The sequence below is a fragment of the Halichoeres trimaculatus genome, unplaced genomic scaffold, assembly GCF_033239565.1.
Source record: "Halichoeres trimaculatus isolate MK-OKI-2021-1 unplaced genomic scaffold, fHalTri1.1 fHalTri1_scaffold_15, whole genome shotgun sequence".
Taxonomy (NCBI): Eukaryota; Metazoa; Chordata; class Actinopteri; order Labriformes; family Labridae; genus Halichoeres; species Halichoeres trimaculatus.
In genome coordinates this window covers 3,287,218-3,308,656 of record NW_027437193.1, presented here as the reverse complement: position 1 = coordinate 3,308,656, position 21,439 = coordinate 3,287,218, and the positions used below count along the sequence as shown (strand labels likewise).

General features: G+C 41.8%; 1 protein-coding gene across 1 annotated transcript; it reads left to right on the top strand.

The window, feature by feature from the left end:
- The first annotated feature begins 7,655 nt into the window (after window positions 1–7,655).
- LOC141804540 (Krueppel-like factor 6) lies at window positions 7,656–20,222 on the top strand. The gene is made up of 4 exons (XM_074689011.1): window positions 7,656–7,988; window positions 10,048–10,618; window positions 11,449–11,572; window positions 15,866–20,222. The coding sequence occupies exons 1-4, from the start codon at window positions 7,887–7,889 to the stop codon at window positions 15,915–15,917; spliced, it is 849 nt and encodes a 282-aa protein (XP_074545112.1). The 5' UTR covers window positions 7,656–7,886; the 3' UTR covers window positions 15,918–20,222.
- The last annotated feature ends 1,217 nt before the right edge of the window (window positions 20,223–21,439 follow it).

Below are 21,439 nucleotides of genomic sequence, written 5' to 3'. Positions count from 1 at the left end.
CCATATTCATAGAGAGAAAAGTTAAGAGATTGACAAAGGGACGAGAGGCCTGCATACTCTACCTCCCCTCACATTTGTGTGACAAAGGAAAGTATAAACATGAGTCGAAAAAGAGAAAATGGTCCATACAAATGTGTTGTTTAGAAGACAGGAAACACAGAGCTAGAGTGAGAAGCCTAGAGCTCAATTTTACTACAGTAGACTGTATGCTCTACCTCCCCCTTTAAATAATTTTAAAGAAAAAGAAGAGCAAAGTCTGAAGAAACAAAGAGAAATGTATGAAGAGCTGTCACAAATAATAGTTGGGAAAGCAGAGCCTACATCAGGGGTCTGTCCAGGCTAGATCCTGCATGCTCTACCTTAACTAACTTTCCTTTTATAATGGAGAAAATGGGGAGAGAAGGCAGCAAAACGGATGAGATCTGATGGAGAGGTGTTGGAAAGAGGACAGAAAAGTTAAAGCAAGATAAAGAAACCTGCCCAGACTGCATGCTCTACCTTTCTTCCACCTAAAATTGTCATTACTGAAGAGAGAAGAGAAAACAAAATAGTCTATAGGGATTTGTAAGGCAGAGGACAGCAAAGGCAGCATCAGGGTGGGACACCTGTTAAGACTAGACTGTACTCTTTTCCTGACTGAGGCTGTACACTCTACCTGACCCTAATCTTACGTTTCCATAAAGGACAAGTGAAGAGACAGAAAACTCTCACCCAAAGTTCACATTGTATGCTCTACCTGCCCCATCTCCATGTTTCTACGTCTCAAGTGGGGAAGCAGGGAAATGGAGAGATGAGTCTGTAGAGAGATTTTAGAAAGAAGGTAGGGAAGGCAGAGTCAGAAGCCTGTTTATGTTGTATGCCCTACCCCCTTTTATTCCCCAGTTTCTATGACTTAAGAGAGAAAACAGGGAAAACAAAGAGATGAGTCTGTAGAGGGATTTTAGAAAGAAGGTAGGGAAGGCAGAGCCGGAAGCCAAAGTGAGAAGCCTGTTCAGGTTGTATGCCCTACCCCCTTTTAATCCCCCAGTTTCTATGACTTGGGAAAGAAAGGGGTAAAAAGAGATACGAGTTTGTGGAGCGATTTTAGAAAGAAGGTAGGGAAGGCAGAGCCAGAGTGAGACGCCAGTTCAGGCTGTACCCTACCTCCCTTTAATTCCCAAGCTTCTGTCTCTGATCAGAGAAAAATAGAGTAAACAGAGAGATGAGTCTGTAGATAGATTTCAGAAAGAAGGTAGGGAAGGCAGAGTCAGAGTGAGAAGCCTGTTGAGGTTGTATGCCCTACCTCCCTTCAATCCCCAAGTTTCTATGTCTGAAGAGAGAAAGAGAAATGAGTCTGTAGAGGGATTTTAGAAATAAGGTAGGGAAGGCAGAGCCAGAAGCCTGTACAGGTTGTATGCCCTACCTTCCTTCAATCCTGAAGCTTCTACTTCTGATGAGAGAAAAATAGGGTTAACAGAGATACGAGTTTGTGGAGCGATTTTAGAAAGAAGGTAGGGAAGGCAGAGCCATATTGAGAAGCCTGTTCAGGTTGTATGCCCTACCTCCCTTTAATCCCCAAGTTTCATGTCTCAAGAGAGAAAGACAGACAGATGAGTCTGTATAGAGATGTTAGAAAGAGGGTAGGGAAGGCAGAGCCAGAGCAATCTGGACCTCTTTGTGTCTGTATGTGATGTGTTTGACTATTTTAAGCTGTAAAATTTGTACGAGCACCGTTATTTTTGCAGTTTGGTCCCAGCACTTTATCAAACAGACAGACTGTCGCACAGACAAAGACACCCCTGTACAGTCCACTGCATGAACATAAACAGAGCCTCCAAAGAGCTCTGCTGTTTATGCTTATTATTTTGTTGCTATGGCTTCATCCTGTCACAGACCAGCATCCCACGTGCATCGCCGCCAACATCAGTCCTCGCTTCTGGGCAACTGCGCTGATTCTATACAGTGGTATGACTCATGCTATCTTTGCATCTCAGTCAGGATGACTTTTTACTACAATGGAGGAGAATAATGCAGGAATTTGATTTGATGACACTGGTTCTGAGAACACAAAGGCTTCTTTTTTAGTGATGACAGAACAAAAGTGTCACTTTGGTGGATTAAACGATGAGTCATGAGCTGACAGGGAAGTGGAGATGTGTGTTTTAGGAATTTTGATTTAAAAAAGGACGGACGTCAGATGTAAACATTAGCAGCTGTAAATGTGTAAAATGTTTCTATTAGCACTAATGGATGGCCAGTCATAGATCAGAGGCAGATAGAGAGGTTTTGATGTCTCCATGTATGCACAAGAAGGAGAGGGGGTGTGATCTGTCTGCCTCAGGCTTAGACAGTCCACTTAGGCACATGGAAAGGCAAGGGGCTTCCATGTCCTTTACATGTCTCATATTTTTGCACAAGGTTAAATGCTTTATTGTTGAAATGCTGAGCCCTAACCCCTTACAGCATCAAATGTGTGGTTTTCTGTGATTGGGAGCAGAGCTAAACTCTAGCATCAGTCCTATTTAAAACCTCTGTAAGGAACCCTAAGTTGAGCCTCTTACAACATCATCAGCTGTGTGGTTTCCATGGTGACAGTTCATCTCCATTCATTTTAATGGGCTAGAAATTGGGGGAAAATGTGAAATATTTTATAAAGTACAAAGGGTAAAAATGTGAAACATGCACACTTAATTTTCCTGAACACGCTGAACATTGTACAATTTGAATGGTGAAATTCAGTGAGAATTTGTTGGAGGAGTAAAGAGACAAAATACATTACAATACATAAGAAAATGTGGATTAAAGTTGAGTTTCTAGGATTTAAGCTAACTCTGGTACAAATGGCAATGTTTATTGTTTTATTGTGGTACATGGTCCCTTTCTAAAAAAAAAAAATAATAATAATAATAATAAAAAAAACAAATAATTTAAGTGTTAGTGGGCAGAGACATTTTGATGTATTCCTGGATTGGCTTTCATCATATTTATATTATATTTTAATTTAAGTCCTTTGTTTAGTCTTTGTTTAAAAGCTGGATTGAAAAATGTCAGATGTCAGATCCCATGAACAAATCCTAAAAATTGACTCACATGTGATGTGCACTTTTGGGGAAAATATGGCTCCTGATTTAGCCTATAAACATCATTATCATTTTACTTTTTCACTTGGTCTTGTGTCAAAAAAGTAAACTGATAATTTGTTAAAGAATAGAATAGAATGGGGAGGAAAGCATATCCTCCCAGTCCTACTATTACACACATGAAAGAAAGAGGAGGTGTCCTCTCCCTGCCTCAAGAGGAGGTGTGCTCTCCCCACCTCAGGCTTTGCTATTTCATGTGTAGGCACTTAAAAGGGCAGGGAACTCTAAAAACAGAGTCATAATGCCAAATCTAACATACTGCACACAAACAATTAGTCATATTGACATAAGTAATCCTGCGCAATCAATTAAAAATAAATTACTTAACGGTCAAAATTGAAAATTTCTTAAATCAGGAGAAAGGACATATAAAAGTCTCCTTGTGTTGCTTTCTATAGATGCACATGGAAGAGAGGAGGTGTGCTCTCCCCGCCTTGGCATTCCATGTAGGCGTATGAAAGGGCAGGGAGCTCCCAGATCAGAGCCACACCACCAAATATTAATGTTGTGTGCCTACAATTCACTGTTTTGATGAGTGTGGACCAGGCTGAAAAAAACATCAACATACCTCTGAATACCAGAATGTCAGTGTGGATAATGATTAATTATTTTTATCAATGAGAGAAAATGATCTATGATGGTAAAATCTGCAAAGAGAAACTATAAAAAGCTTGTTCATTTTCAGCTGTGATGCTAAAAGTGTTAGCATGACGCCTCCCTAGCCTCAGCATGCTCTCCTGTTTGGAAAGTGATGTGCCTGTGCTGCTGCAGTGATTTAGTGTGTTTTCTCTTCACTCAACAGCTCAAAGAACACACACGTCAGTCCAAAAACACCTGTGGCATGTCTCTCCCTGAGTGAAACCGAAGGTACAAACAAAGCGCAGATTGATACAAATACTCTATTGTCCCTGCACACGGCTTCAAAGGTCAACAATGAATCATCGCTGCTTTGGGGAAGCATGACTCTTCCCGTCCAGCACTTATCATCTGTATCACAGCACAGACCTGTCCGTGTGCTCTCTGTCCCTGAACCCCGTGGACCCGCCACAGAATGTGATGCTGCTGAGCGCTGCAAATGTGCCCACAGCTGAGAGCCCAACAAAAGAGAGTCCGTTGTGGAGGCGCTCGACCGGGCCGATGGGTCAAACAATGGTGCTCTGTTCCAAATATGTTGTTTGTCACATCGCCTGCCTTTAACTCGTCAATGCCGCTGTTGTTCTGCTTGATTTCAACTTTATCCCACATCTTATGCAACTGGATCTGCACTTTTACTCATGTGTGATGTATGTTAGGCGTAACTGAGCTTAATAAGAGGCCAGAATTAGTCACTGGACACAGACAGACGGATAGATGGAGAGCACAAACTGGAGTGTTGTGGAGAAAATCTCACTTAAAGGGGCTGTGAGGAGTTTTTAAATGATCTTTTAAAGTGTCCCTTCTTGATATCTGCCTGATCCTAACCCACACTTTAAAATGAGATTATCATCACCAATGTAGGTTACTCCTAAATGCTACATCTTAGCTTCCAGATCAGGTTTTCGCACCATAAGGCGCACTTAAAAGCCTAAAATTTTCTAAAAAAAAATCGACTGTGCGCCCTGCAATACGGTGCTCCCTGTGTGTGTGAACTGCTTAAGCTAGCATCAATGTTGAATCACAACCATCCGGAGAGTCTGACTCAAAGATGAGGAGGAACCCAGGATGTTGGAGAGTGAAATAGCTCAGCTGTTTAATTTGGATACCGAGGACGAAAACTTTGACGGTTTTATGGCAGAAGAGTTGACGAAGGTTTTTTCTTGTTGTCGTTTTTACCATAGGTTTTAAAATGCGTCTTATATAAAGAGGGATTATTTATTATAGGTTTGTGAAATAGCAGTGAGTGGACACATACTTGGTGGACGGATGTTTTTAGTGGAGAAATCCGGCGTGTACCCAGTGAGCAATTTAAACACACAACTGTCACTGGATGCTCGTGACAGCATTATCCGTGGACACTCACCAGACTGAGACATACCAGGATGTAAACGTGTGTCAATAAATCATTTTATTGATTCATAATAAAAGAACCAGAAAACTACGCCCAGAGTTACTTATTCACCTGCAGATGTCGCTGGTGTTTCAGTGTAAAGTGTGACCCTGTTAACTGGTGACTCTTTGCCGTTAACCACTGATACTGTCCATATACTGTAAAGAAAAATGAACGACCACTTGCTCGGTCTCCACAAAAACTGCTCCCCCTGGTGGCTGGCTGCTGTATAGGTTAAAAAATCCATCTCCCCAGTCATTCCAGATGGGCTGTGGTCAAACTTTAAAAAATTAATACACCTGGTAGAAATGTTTCCCACGTCTGATTGTTATTGTGATTTGAAGATGTCATTTGGCTGTCTTGTATCCAAGTCCTCTTTTTTCTGAAAATTTTTGTTTTCATTAGTTATATGAGGTTAAAAACAAGGTTTTACGTAATGTTTGACGGTGATTGACAGCTGACGTTCTTGCATATTGTTTTCGAGGATTGTAAAATATGTCTGGAGGTAGAGTCAAGAAGAGATGAGACTCTCGAAAGAAAAAAATATATATATATTATTTTTTTCAGTATAGTTATTAGGCTTCAAAACTGCACAATGGTAAATGACAGAGCCACGCTGTCCTCTCTATATACAGGCTATGATGCTGTCGGCTGAGAGTCACCAGTTAGCATGGTCGCTATTAACACCAAAACACCGGTAGCTCTGTGTCGGTCCAAACTAAATAGATGTTGCCTATGTTGTATAGTATCATTTCTAAAAACTGACCACAGAACAACCGCACATTTTATGCTGATAACAGGTTGAATTTAGTGTTTGAAAAACGCTAACTCAACTGAATGAATGGAGCTAAACGCGACTTCTGGTCATGTAACAGTGACGTAGTTAAACAAGCATGATATTTATGATCAGGAGCCAGAACATGAAGCTTTATTTCGAAATGACTAAATACTCTGATCATTTTCCAGTCGGATGTCTTGTTTGGTACGATCTAATCTGCAGCAGTGAATGTAATGATTGAGGTTAGAGCACCAGGCTGCCGATAGCACTACATATAGCCGGCTACTACAATGTTTGCTTCATACCATAGCGCTACGTAACTGTATTGATAAAAGTTTTCTTGAGCAAAGAAAATTTGTTTTGATCTCCATTCACTTCCAAAACAAACACACGCCTCACTAAAAGTGATTCACGACAGTGTGCGGAGACTCCTGGCCAGAAGGTGGCGACACAGATCCTCCTCACAGCATCTTTAATTCAAATCATGACTCTTTCACAAAGCGGATCACCTGTGTTTGAAACAGACAGAATAATGAGCAGCGAAGGTTATTTTTACGAATCAGACATGACATTTTACAAATGAAGCTCACGGCTTAATTAAAGCATGAAGCATCGCACATATCCAGGACATAAATCTCCTCATGTAGCAACATGTAGGCCTATTACTGCTGATTAGCATTCGAGCATCCTTGATCTTTGTGGAGAGGCGCTGATCAGCACGGAGCAATTATCTGCGTTAAAAAAAGGAGGAGGAAAAGGCAAATATACTCCTGGAGCTGTGCCAGGGTGTATTTATACCACGTCATCCTGGAGCTGTGTGAGGGATATATTAGGGTGTGTGCTCCACGGGTGGCCCCGCGCTTTTTTTTTTTTTAAAACCTCTTCTTGTTTTCAGCAGTACTAAGAGGAAGCGAGTGCGGTGGCAGAACAGCGAACGCGCTTCGCTGCAGAAGTGCTTTCAAAGAAAAAGGCAGCCACAGGTGACTCAGAGGGAAACACACACACACACACACACACACACACAAATCTGCAGCTGATCTCCTCACAACACGCTGCAACAACAAGCTGCACAGCTCCCCCTGAATAATCATCTTTATGGCGACTCTATTACAACTTAATAGCTTATTAAAGTGTCTCTGCTGTCACACTGCAACTCATGGGTCTCTGGGCAGCCATTACAGCAGATTTGTTTCACAGACTACAGGGATTGGTCAGATCTGTGATACCCCTCTTTAAGTTTGAGTGTTTTGCGCTTTTACGCACAAGATCTGCGAGTCATGGCGTGCACAGTGTGTGGAATCAGAGGTTTAACTGTGAAAGAAGAGAAAGAAGAGGAAGAAGAGATCCATGCGCTGTGTGTGTGTGTTTGAGTGTGTGATGAAAATACTATCAGTTGAGCAGACGGAATCATTTCTGCACAGTCGCCGTCCGCAGAAAAGCGCCTCACCTGCTCCGTGGAAGCTGAAACTCACATTTGAATCAGTAGAAAACTCCACTTCCTCCTTCTCCTCCTGCTTATATAGCGCTCTAAAAATAGCGCAGATCCGGCCCAATGGGAGCGGGAGCCGCTGCAGACCGCGCGCCAACCACAGCACGCAGGATGAGTCGGCTCCGGCTCCGCATTGGTCGGGGGTGGTCTGGTAGGCGGGCGGTGCGCTGCTGCGAGCTCATTGGTGGACGTCCTGAAACGTAATGTAATCACATGGGGGTGGGTTGTCTGTAATTTTGAATCGGGGGGGAAGTTTACAGTGCGCTGGACTTTTACAGAGTTCAGTGTTGTGCGCTCTCGGTGCGTCACACGCTCAAACCCTCCACTGGAAGCGCACGACTCCAGACTCCTCTACATGCAAATACAACCAAGACTCCAGCTTCTTCTCCTCCTCTTCTCTCCACACAGCGGGCTTCGGTTCCTCTGCAAGCTTGACTTCGCTTCTACTTGTGGCTGCTGCACCGTAGGACTGAAATGGATGTCATCCCTATGTGTAGCATCTTCCAGGAGCTCCAGATTGTGCACGACACCGGATACTTTTCAGCTTTACCGTCTCTGGAAGAGTACTGGCAGCAGGTAAAGAGAGCCATCCCCTCCCTTCCTTCCATCCTTTCATTCGAGCTGGGTTTATTTGACAGATCGCGGCGTGCTCATGCGCGCTGGTTTCGCTGGAGAAGTGAAGGGAATGTGGGGAATTTGGGGGAACTTGCGCGGCGATGACAGCTCGAGGGGTCGACGTGCAAATGTCAAAGTTGTTTACGTAACTCCAGGTTTGATTTAGCGCAACAGATAATGTCAGTTTCTTTTTTTTGTTGTTTCTGGGGAAGTGATGCAAGTTCCTCTAAATGACGGGTCTGTTTTATACTTTGAATGACGGAGCAGAATACAGACTTTTTAAAGTCAGCATGATTCCACTTTTCCTCCTTTTTCCACCTCGTGTTCTGACTCTTCCTGCTTCTATTTCTCTCTGAATGAAAAAAGCAGATTTTTTTCTTTTTTATTGTTTTTTCTTTTTATCATTTTGGTCTGCCAGGGGTTGCTGTCACCAAAATATTGCTGCAGATATTTTAAGCCCCGCGAAAGCAGATCGTATCAGCTTGTGTCAAAATAAAAACACGCTCCGCTGCAGATTCAGCAGCTGAATGGCGAGCGAGCCGTGCGTCTTTTGCGCGTATCTCCTCCTCCTCCTCCTCCTCCTCCTCCTTCTCCTTCTCCTTCTCTGCTCTTTCTACCTCTATGTGTGTGTGTGTGTGTATGTGTGTGTGAGTCGCTCTGTCACACAAACACACGCACAGATGAGAGTGACAGACCGATAAAGAGGGAGAAAAAAGGAGGAGGGAGACTGATTTCTATTCCAATTTGGCTCCACAGCGCAGAGGAGAGCAGAGCAGAGCCCCCCCCTGGATGCCAGAACAGAGGAGTTTTATCCTGGAAACGAGGGGAGGGTGAAAGGGTTAGGAAATGAAATGAATTGGCAACACGCTTCAGTCTTCTTCTTCTTGTGTCTCTCTGTCTATTCGACTCTCCTCGGGCTCGGGGCCAAGTCGCCCTCCCAGGCATTTAAAGCTCGCCTGGGATTTCTCCAGCTCTGCTGACGAGAAACATTCACTGTGCTTTCTCTCATTACCCAAGATTACTACAGCGTTCCCACAGCGCAAAAAAAAAAAAAAGTGTGTCTGACTGTCACTTTTGCACCACACTTCTCTGGACTTCCTCTCCTGGATCTTCACGATTTCCCCGTTAAACGATCAGATCAATTCTGCACACCTCTTCCATTTGCATGCACATTGAGTCCAGGGGCTGCCACCCTTCTCAGACAGCCTCATTTTCATATTTTCAGCAGCTTGAGGAAGTAAAACTCTTAATATGCTTTAAGAAAAGCCAGATTTTTCTTTCCCCTTACCTAACTTGTTAATCATGCTGCAGATTTACGGCCTGACCTCCGAGCCGGGGCCACCGCTGCTTCAGTTATAATAACATTTAGTAATCGGCTTCATTAGCCGGGCCCTGCGCTCTCTGCGAGGAAGCGCTCTCTTGCTTCCTTTTCAGAGGAAAATCAACCCACAATCCGCTGCGGCTCCTGCAGTATTCATGCCCGGCTTTTTATGGACCCCCGTGAACCAGACCTCCCTCCTCTCAGGTCCCTGGTGTGCTATGTTATTTCTAGCGATGCCTCTGAATGCATTATTAAATCCACATTACGCTGAATAATTGATAGATTTAAAAGATCTACAAGCACTTCCCTAACCCGACGGGGGGGCTCTGTAGCATATGCAAATTTCATGACCATCCCCAACACACAGCTACGCCGCAGCCGCTCGCGTCACGCCAGCGCTGGGGGTGAGAGCACCTTGTTCTTGCATGCTTTCAGGAGGAAATGTGCTGCTTGTAATCTCCCCTGATGTGGCCTCAGAGGGCATCCTCAGCAGCTCTGCATAGGACATTGTGTCTCCTCAGGCAGAGAGGAAGCCGTCAGTGTTACGCTGTCACGGCGTTTCCTCCGACGATGCTGCTGCTAAGAATAAACTCAGAGGAGAGTGGAAGCAGCGCTCCCGCTTCCTGTAAAGACACATCTTTGGGTGTTTCAGGCCTCAGGCTTCACCGCTGTCTCCTCTCCTCCTCCTCCTCCTCACAGACATGCCTGGAGCTGGAGAGGTACCTCCAGAGCGAGCCCTACGTCTCCGCCACCGACCTCAAGTTTGAGAGCCAGGAGGATCTGTGGAGCAAGCTGATGCTCGCCTGCGGGGACAAGTCCAGCGAGCAGGACCCAAAGATCCCCCACATCAAGGACGAGGAAGACAATCAGGACATCCAGCACCTGGACGCCGGTGGCTTCAACTCCGACGCCAGCAGCGAGGCCTCCGACAGCTCGGAGGAGCTCTCCCCGACCCTCGACTTCCCCTCCGGCTCTTTAAATGACATACTCGGGGACGCCGGCGAAGACCTGGGCTCGGCCATCAGCAGCACGCCGCCGTCCTCGCCCGAGCTGGGGAAGGAGGGCTCTGCGGCCCAGGTGTGGAGTGGGATACAGACTGTGCTGCACTCGCCGGGGAAAATAAGGACTGGGGGGACGGAGAGGTCGGGGCTGACCAGCGGGGAGGGCTCCCCGGACGGCAGGAGGCGGGTGCACAGGTGCGAGTTCAACGGATGCAGGAAGGTGTACACCAAAAGCTCGCACCTCAAAGCACACCAGCGCACACACACAGGTAAGACAGCTGTGGTGTGTGTGTGTGTGTGTGTGTGTGTGTGTGTGTGTTTGCGTGTGTGATCAGAATGAGCTCAGGTGTTGTTTTTCTGCTCGCGGAGCCCGAGACCCTCCCACATACTTGGAATAGTTTGTCAGGAGGAATGCCCTCAACTGTGACCTAATTCACAGAGAGGAACGTGACTTCATGCAGGAGGGGAGGAGGGGGAGGGGGGGACAGAGGGGGGGGGAGGGGGGAGCAGCAGCCAAAGGATGTGGATCCTGCAAACAAACCAACACGTCTCAGGTTTCACCCTGGGAAAGGACTCAGAGTCCGTCACAAAAACAAAAACACCCAAACAGAATTATGGGAATCTGACATTTACTGTGTTTAGTCCTGGGTTCAGATGTGAGCACTCCCCCCCCACCCGTGACCTCTGACCTTTACCAAGCTGTGCTGCCCATTAGCGGGAGAAGCCGCATTCCTGGCAATCCTTCGCCGTCCATGTTAGCCACATGGTTAACGGCCTCCACCACGGTTAGGAGCAGGCTCTGTTTCCCCCTCATTACATAAGCCGTCTACTCTACTCGCTGCATACCACAGCGCTCAAGACCCACAAGGCACGAGGTTGTTTTTCTCTTCAACTTACAGTAGTCAGCCCAATCTGCTTAGCTTAACTGGAACAGGATCCCGTTTCCCTGAAATCAGCACCGTCGAGCCTCAGAAGATTAGACGGGGGCGTAAACATGGAGTACGTGCTTATTTTAAGGGTTGGGATTTAAAATGTCAGATATTACGAAGGTTTGCTGGAAAGGACTCCATGAGTGTAACCACGACTGTTTCCTCCACAGGTGAGAAGCCCTACAGGTGTTCATGGGAAGGCTGCGAGTGGCGCTTTGCACGAAGCGATGAGCTCACCAGACACTTCAGGAAGCACACCGGAGCGAAGCCATTCAAATGCAGTCACTGCGACAGGTGAGGAAAGGTGTTTCTGAGAAAGAGTGTTTGACTTCACACTTCCTGTTCTGCAAAGACAAACACTGACGGATTCAAACTGGTTTAATAAGGGATCTTTGTGTAAGGCAAGGCCAATTTTATTTATATGGCACATTTCAACAAGGCAATTTAAAGAATGTATTAGAAAAAAACAATAAAAATTCAATTAAAAAGCAGTTTAAAAATAATAAGAAATAATCAAAAAAATTAGACAGATTTTAAGATTAAAGTCAGTGCAGAGTTACGAAATTGTAGGGTATATATAAAAAAAAAAATAGATTAAAAAATAAAAAAGGTAAAATATATTTTAGGATAACAGTCGCAATCCAGAGTCACAAAATTGTGGGATATAAAAATAAATAAAAAAAATAACTTTAGGAAAAAAAAAATTAAATATATTTTTGGAAAAAAGTCACATTGCAGAGTCACAAAATTTTCTGATAAATAAATGAATACATAAATTAATTTAGAAAAAAAATTGAAACATATTTTAGGATAACAGTCACATTGTAAAGTTACAAAATTGAGGGATACAAAAATGAATATATATATATACATAATTTATTTTTAAAAATTTATTTATTTGTTTATTTTTATTTGTTTATTTTATTTATTTATTTTTATTTTATTTTATTTTATTTTTTTTTGGGGGGGGGAGTTAAAGTGGCAGTGCAGAGTTAAAAAATTGTAGGATACAAAAGAAAAAAATATATATATTTAACCTTTCTTTAACCAGGTTGGTCCCATTGAGGTTATAAAAGCCAGGCTAACCTTGCAGAGCAGATGGACCTGCCTGATTCAGTTTCTGAAATCCTGCAGGTCCTTCTTGCCAGGCTCCATTGACCAATGAATTCACTCGGCTAAATTCTTAATGGACCAATCAGGGAAGAGAGGCAGGAGTGACGAGCAGACGTGACATCAGCAGACTTTCGTTCTTGTCAGCGTTTTTTTTTTTATTCTTAAGTTAACTTTACCAAGTCATCTAACGCCATTATCACAGCTGTTTCTCCTGTTCCTGTAGTTGTTCGATGATTGGTCCTTTCCCGCCAATACCAATCCAGCTTTGAGAGGCACTGATACACCGATACCCGACACCTGGATCAGTGATTAAAACCACGTTCTGGGAAACAATTGTTCAAACAACCGAGCTAAAACACTGGCATCTAATAGAGCCAGCCTCCATAGCTTTCATTTTAGATTTAAACACATTCAAAGACTAAGTCGTTCTGCAGCCGGCTCTAAGATGAGGGTGCAGAGCACTTAAACGCCCTTTTCCCAGTTTGGGACAGAGCGTAATGAGGTCCTGAGAACGCAGAGAGCACTGTCCTGCACTTTTCTGCAGGATAAAAACACAACAAAGGCATGGGAGGCAGTATCAGCCATACGGAGACAGTGTGACGAGGTATGCACGGACAAAACACTGCAAAAACTGAAATCTTATCAAGTATTTTCATCGTATTATCAGTAGAAAATAGGGGTTCACCGATCAGTTTTCTGGCCGATCACTGATCTTTAAAAAGCCTGAACTGCTGATACCGATTTGAGCCAATACCAATTTTTATTCTTTACTTTTTATAACTGACATCATATACCTTCAATGTTCCAATCTTAATTTTATTGAAAATCATTGAACAATACCTGTGAAACAATAAAGTGCCCTGAGTTTTAGGTTTCAAAGCCAAAAGCAACAATGGCTGATCGATTGGTGCATGTCTAGTCTTTTTAGACTTAATCTGAGCCACATTCACCTGAGCAGTCCAGAAAAATGTCTTGTTTCAAGTTATTTTAAGACAGAAACAAGGTCTGATTTAAGACCTGGTCTCAGATCTGGTTAAAAGCACCAGCTTGGTCTTATTAGCATTTAAGCCAAGTTTAGTTCATACAGTGTGATTTGAAGGACCACAAAGGCACTTTGAGCCCTGACATGAGGTAAAGGTCACAGGGTTCAAAGAAGAAAGAGTGACAGAGAGGACGCAGCACAAAGGGCTAAATGAGGAATCGTTAAGACGTTGTGATGAGAGGAGCCAGAGCTGCAGTGTCAATATGAGCCATTAAAGGTTTATCACCTCCCATGTTGAGCTGGCAGAGGCACGCGATAGCATCAGACAAAGGTGTTACTGGGACAGTGAGATGAAAATGGATAAAGAAACGCTCTGTAGCTGTTTTATGTCTTATCATCAAAGTGAGACAGAGAAAATGTGAAGTTTATCTGTCGACGATTAGAGAAAAAACAACTGAAGGATGAAACACATGCACCAAAATAGATCTGTCAACATCAGGGGGAGATTTATGAAGTCATATTTCACTCTTAATGAGTAGTTGATGCTAGTGGTGTATGGTAGCTTTTCCCATCTTTGGTAACAGAGTTGGATAAAACTACCACTAGTAGATCACAACACTGCCCTCTAGTGGTCGCCACAACATAAGCCCCTGTAACGAGTCTTTGAGTTTTAACTCTTAATCAAACACCAATTAAGATTTTCTTCATGAGGAATTTTTCAAACAGACATAGACATTGAAATTCCAACTCATCAACTGGACTAAAGGTTTGTTTACAAACCCAGTGTGAGGGTAAACAACGTCAAACCTGTTTGCTAAGTGTGCCTAAGGTGAGCAGAGCTAGCACCACTGCAGGTGAAAACCCTGCAACACCTGGTTCACCTGTCTAAAAAGGGATGGCTAACCTCAAAGGAAAAGAGCTCAACCCTGTTATAAACCTCTTTTTTCTGGAGGCACCAGATTATTTAACCTAAAGGACGACAGATGGAGTTTTTAAAACTCAAATCCCATCTGTTTCAAGCTGCTAATTTATTTTTACTTGATGTTACTTTTGTTTGACAGTTTTTTTTATTTATTTTTGTTTTGTTTTTTTTAACTTTATTTTATTTATTATTTGTTTTTATTATTATTATTAATATTATTATTATTATTATTATTATTATTATTATTATTATTATTATTTTATTATTTCTACTATTTTTTTATTTTTATTATTGTTATTTTATTAATATTGTTATTATTATTATTATTATTTTCAATAGATTTAATATCATTAATAAAAAAATATAAGTAGAAAAATTAAACTTGTACAAATATACATTAAAAAAAAATTGAGATAGTATCTGAGACATTTGACCTCGTGGATTGGTTCTACTTTGACTTAATTCAGAGTCAGAAAAAAGTCAAGCCCGTTTATTTATTAATTTTTTATTATTTTTTTGGACCTTCCTGTGATTGTCAATGATATAAAGTGGCTGTAAATCCTCTTGAAATGCATTAAAAACCAGAACAAACAGGTTCCAGAACAATTTAATAGTCAAATACAGGATTTTTTTAAAGTTTGGGACTTGTTAATATACACGTTATTAATTAATTTATTCATTTATTATCTATCTAACTTCCGCTAAATCTTGCCACAAGTGCCTGTATTTATTTTCTTGGTTTCTTTTATAATATTTTATTTTCTGATTTTACAAGACAGTTATATAAAACAGGTGGATTTTATTTTACCCTTTTTGAAAGTTTTCTTTATTGTTGATGTGTGTGAGTGTTGTCACTGCATCACACCACTGAAACAAATTCTTATTTTTAGTGTTAACATGGCAACAAAGTATTGAATCTTGAATCTTGAAACAAATTTTTTTAAAAAAATTAAAGAAAAGAAAGTATTGCAGTTACTTGTGTTTACCACTCGGGGAGCCATTTGGCATTGAAAAGGTGGAGGTGGGGGTTTAGAGTAGTTTCTAGAAGTGGTTATGGGTCAGTTTTATCTGACTCAGCCTTACTGACAAATACTGTCAAACACAAAGAGATGCTACCTGTTACCTGTGTTTGTTTACATCCAGGTAGTAGAGCATTTCTCCTCTGTAAGCAGCCGTTAACTGGAGTAACAGCACTAGCTAGTGGCCGGCAGCTAAGCTATGGCTTTGACACAACATGTGACAAGTGTTAGGGGCCTAAAATAGAAAAAATGTGGATGATTTATTAAACTTATGACTAATTCTGGTGGAAACGAGTGAGACCTTTGAAAGTTTAATCGACTAAAGCAGATAAAGAGCTGTTGTTTGATTTCTGTCTGAACAAAACTTGTGTAATGAAATTTATCCTTACCTTCATGTTTGATGTAGTGTGTTTGCATGTTTATGTGTTAAACTCATACTCCAAGACAGTAGGGGGCCTCGGTGCACCTTTTAACGTCTTACTTCAGTGTAACTAAAAGGTTTAAGTTTCTTCGTCTCATGGTTAAATCTCTTCTTCTCCTCTCCTCCTCAGGTGTTTCTCTCGCTCAGACCACCTGGCGCTCCACATGAAGAGGCACATCTAAAGATGGCCGCCGTGTTCAGAGCTCTGAGGGATGATTCTGGTTGATTGTCCTGACCTGTGGGAGATCAGCGAGGCCGGTGTGTCCTGGGAGCGTTAACAGGGGCACGGCCGTGTTCCAGTCAGTGGAAAAAGATGAAGCAACGCAGGCTATTATTTGCACCATACTTAGTGCCTCCAACACCTCGCTGTGGAGATTGCTCTTGAAAGGCTTTTATGGAAGAGACGGGAGGGAAAGACTTGGAAAAATCTGGGCTGGAGACGACGGGAAAGAGACTCTTCTGTATGGTGTTCGACGCTTTTTTCCTGGAGGATTACGGGAGTCCTGCGGGGGCGCCCTTCTCCCCTCCAATGACAGTGTGTTTGCCTGTGCGCATGGGGACTGTGAGTGCCTGCGACTGGATGCCTGTGCTGGCTTTCTGGAGTGGATGGAGCTTGCATCGTGGAACCTGCGAGTGAATGACACCGAGAGGATGATGATGTCGTCTTTTGGGCAGGGGGGATACGTGTGGTCTCACTGAGAGTGAATGCAAGCGTTAAAAAAAAAAAAACAGGGGGTTGTGTTTGTGCTGTTTGTCGGCTGTGGCGTTTCGGGGGAGGGGGGTTGTGGAGCAGCGCCCACTTTCTGCGCGGAGGAGGAACTGCAGCTCCATATTCAAACACGAGAGGTCGTTTTGTTTAGTGCAGCTATTAAATGTGCAATGTATTATGTAGCCTGTCTCAAAAACATACATGCTATAAAGCTCATTTTGTTGTCCACTGTGTAAGCTCTGTATCTAAAAAGAAAAAAAACAACGGTTGTACACAACAAACAGTTATCGCCATTATAACAGAAGTTGCATGGGATCTGGGGATGTGTTGCTCACCTGTTTGCTTATAGGACAACAAAATCCATTCGAGAGCAGCTACTTTCATGTTACTCAGTATCATAGTATTGTAGAAAACACATAAGGCAGTCATTGGGTTTGTTTCTGGATGCGTTGGGGATACCACTATCGCTCTGCAGCTGTTTTGATCATGGGATTTTCGTTCCTTCTTCTTCACTTTGGCTCTTTTCTCTTCTTTCTATCTGTAAATGCACTGTTAACCTTACTGATGCCTTATGTAAGTGGCCTTGTCCTGTTTAATAGATCCTTCTCTCACACACCAAACGGGGGGGTTGCGAATGCACTAGCGCGGTATTGAATTGCTTTACAAAGGCTCTGATCCATACAGTCGCACCTTTTGGCCCGTTTTTGTCTGGCGACCGGCTCCTCCACCACACTCCGGATTAATAAAGAAAACAAACATATATCAGCTTCATAACGACTGCCATCTTTACATGTTTGTGCATTATTTGTTAAAATATCATACATCAAATCTAAAAAGACCCAGGTGTGAGACAGAAATGTGGAGCACTTAGTAATCTGTTTGTAAAGGTTTACTACTGTGTAGTACTAAGAGGCGTGGGTGCACTTCAGAGGTACAGAGTCTTGGAAATATGTTCTCATGAAATGTGGCATGCTCAGTCCAATTAGGATCAACCGCTAACAAAACATTGACAGTACACTTAGTCCGCTCCGATCAGCTGATGTGCGTGGAAGCTTCCAGTTTGAACAATGACGACACTCTCCATCATGAGTCTGTTTTCATGTTGTGTGTTTTGGGAAGTCTCGCCCTCAGGGTGAGTCAGTATCTTTACTCAGACCTGGTTCAAACAACCCCGTGATCTGACTATACGGTACCTGAAACCGGTCGGACCAGTTCAGCTGAGCTGGTCTAGAGGTTTCAGCCTGTGTGTGTGCGTGTGTGTGTGTGTGTGTGCAGGTGAACTGAGAGGAGACCAGATCTGTGTCAACTTCACTTTATGCATGTTTTGACTTCAGTTACTGTACATGACTTCAACACACTCCTCCGTGGGTTGATTTAATCTTCTGTTTAGTAATTTCCACGCAGTTTATCGCATCTTTGCATCAGATTAATCTCAGAGGGTCGTCCTGGACAGCATGTGGACAGCCGAGGTCAGACTGCTCGAGCCATAGATTCATGCTTTAACTTTAAAAAGCTCAAAAAACACAACCCTTGACATTGAATTCCTCTTTGGCTTCACTGTTTTGTTTATTTATGACCGTAACGTGTGTGTACTCAGAGTTATCTGTGGTCTCATATGTCAACATCATGTGAGTGACAAAACCACAAATTATAAAAACATGGACACCTGACTTACATCACACATTAGCTTCTGAAGCTAAGTTTTTGAGTCTGGACTTCTAGAATAAAATTGACCTTAAATTCAGTTCAACTCATTTCCCTGATATCGTTAAAGCTGAAGAATGACGTGAAAAATTTGCACCCTTACAGAGAAACAAGTCATTTGGCCCCAAAATTAAACGGGTGTTAATGTAACTTTCCTTACTTTTTGGGCCAGCCTCTAGTGGTCACATAAGGAACTGCAGGTATTCATACTTAAGCATTGTTTTCTTAGCTTCGATGTTTGTCACATATGTCAACATCATGTGAGTGACATAACCACAAACTATATAACGTATAGTCTGACATCACGCATTAGCTTCTGAAGCTAAATTTTGAACCTTGGACTTCAAATAAAGACTTGACCTGACTCCAATTGACTTTATTTCCCTGATAGTTGTAAAGCTTAAGAGTGATATTTGAAAAAAATTGCGCCCATAAAGAGAAACAAGTCATTCGGACCAAAATTGAATGGGTGTCTATGTGGCTTTCCTTATTTTTGGGGCCAGCCTCTTGTGGTCACATGAGGAACTGAAGATATTCATACTTCTGCATTGGCTTTCTCAGCTTAGATGCCTGACTTATCTCTGGTCTCATGTCAACATCATGTAAGTGAAAGAACCACTAACTATAAAACGATTGACATAGCCTGAGTTACATCACACATTAGCTTCTTGAGCTAAGATTTGTAGCCCAGAAATCTTAAATAAAATTCACCTTCATTGGTTAAGCTCATATCTCTGATATCTTTAAAGTTAAAGATTGAAATCTGAAAAAAATTGCACCGTGTTAGAGTAACAAGTAATTTGGACCAAAATTTAATGGGTGTCTATGCGGCTTTTCTTACTTTTGGGGCCAGCCTCTAGTGGTCACATGAGGAACTGCAGATAGTCATACTTCTGCACTGTTTTCTCCACTTAGATGCCTGACTTATCTTTGTTCTCATATGTCAACATCATGTGAGTGACAAAACCACAGATTATAAAAACGTTGACATAGCCTGAGTTACATCACACATTAGCTTCTGAAGCTAAACTTTGAAGCCTGGACTTCAAATGAAGACTTAACCTAACTCCCAATTGACCTCATTTCCCTGATTTCTTAAAAGCGAAAGAGTGAAATTTGAAAAATTGGTGCCCCCATAAAGAAACAAGTCATTCTGACCAAAATTGAATGGGTATCTATGTGGCTTTCCTAACTTTTGGGGCCAGCCTCTAGTGGTCACATGAGGAACTGCAGATATTCATAATTCTGCATTGGCTTTCTCAGCTCTTTTTCAGAGTACTACCTTGATCTTTCCTCACATAAATCTTCTATCATCTTGTTTTCAACATGCAGTCTGACCTCGGCGTTAGGCTCGTTTAAAGGTCGTCAAACCTGCTGAGGTCGGCCCTCATAGACAGCTTTGTTGTGACTCAACACCTGTACAGTAAACCCAGGTCAACATGAAAGGAGTCCAAACACTGAGAAATGTCAAACTTAAAAAAAAAAAGTACATTGTAAAGAGAATTTTGTAAGGAAGCTTCTATTTTGAAAGGGTATGGGACCAAAACGAGTGTTGTTTCTAAAGACGGACGAATAAAGACGAGAGGCTGAAGAGTTATTGTAAAATAATCAAACCCTCCTTTTCGACTCCATGTGCTTCTGTAACATCTTTGTTTTGATTTCATCACAGAAAGCAAATGTTTGTTTCCAAAAGGCATCAATTGCATACACACCTGTGGCCTATCATCTTTCAAGAAAACAAAAACAAGAAAAAAAAAAAACTACTCTTCAGACGTGAATTGTTCTGGACACTTGAATTGTCATATTTTTTGCATTCTGGTGCCCGTTAAGTATTACGTTTCTTTTTTTATTTGCCATGTGGTTCTTTTCTCCTCAATTTTTCAAAGACCTGCGAAGACACCCTATCTTTAGCTAAAGAATCTTTATTGGATAAACATGGAGATAAAATATGAGGCTCTATTTTTATTTGTTTTACCTTGCATAACAAGATTTTTTCATTTGAAATTGTTTTGTAAAATAGTTTCTGTATGAATGTATTTTTTATTGGAAAATGGATAAAAAAGAATTTATTGGATCTACATGTGGCTTTTGTTTTCTTTCTCCTGCCCCCCCTCCCCCTGCTGGACACGCTCAGGACAGGAAGAGTGTGTTTATGAGATATTCACTAGATTCCCAGAGGAGGAATTAGCTCAGTGAACCCATTTCCCTTTCCACACAGAGGTCAAAGGTCAGGGTCAACCGTACTCACAATTCCTTTACCTTTTTTGTGGCCATCAGCCTGAAAGCTCAGAGATTCCCAGTACAAATGTTAGTTTAACCCCTTCATCACCTCACAGAAATCTAATATTACACAAAAAGTTACCACAAATATGATTTTATTAATCTACTACTCTGTAAAAATGATATTTTAAATGATTTTAAACCAACCCGACCCAAAGAAAAAGAGAAAACATTACATCTACAGCAGACTGACCCAACTTAACAAGTTTAGAAATTAAACATTTTGAATTAACTTTGAGATGATATTTTATAACAAATTGCTTTTTTCATCAGTACACTTGTGTAACTTCCAGAGAGGGTGGAAATTTCAACACTTCATGTTTTTGTGTTTTCACCATTTGAGAGTTTAATGGGACTGATTCTGCAGTTGATTAAAAACTGTAAAAATGTTGTGGGAAAATACCACGACACCATCAGAAATTCAAACTACACCTTATAACAAAGATCTAACATGTTGTTTTGACAAGTTCAAAGCAGATTTTGACGCCAGCCTTTATTTTTCACAGTCCCACAAGCATTTTTTCAAGTGTACACTACAAAAACGGAAATCTTATCAACTGTTTACGTCTTATCTTAAGTAAAAAATTGTCTCATTTCAAGTTATTGAAAGACCAAAAATGAGGTCTAAATTGTTTGTAACAAGTGAAAAAAATCTTCCAATGGAACAAGAAAAATTTGCTCAAAAATTTGCTTCAAACTAGAAAAATCTCTTTATACAAGAAACGTTTCCCTTGCTCCATCGGCAGTCTTTTTACCTTATTTATAATTCAGACCCCATTTTTGCCTTTAAATAACTTGAAGTACGACATTTTTCTGGACCAGTCAAGCAAACATGGCTCATATTGAGTCTTAGAAGACATTATCTACTGAACTAAGGCAAAAAAACACTTGATAAGACTTCAGTTTTTCCAGTGTGGAAAAAGTGTACCAGTGTACCACTAGTGATACTAGTCGTACGCCAAGACATCACTGAATTGAATATGGATAGGATAAAATAAAGTTGACTTTCTG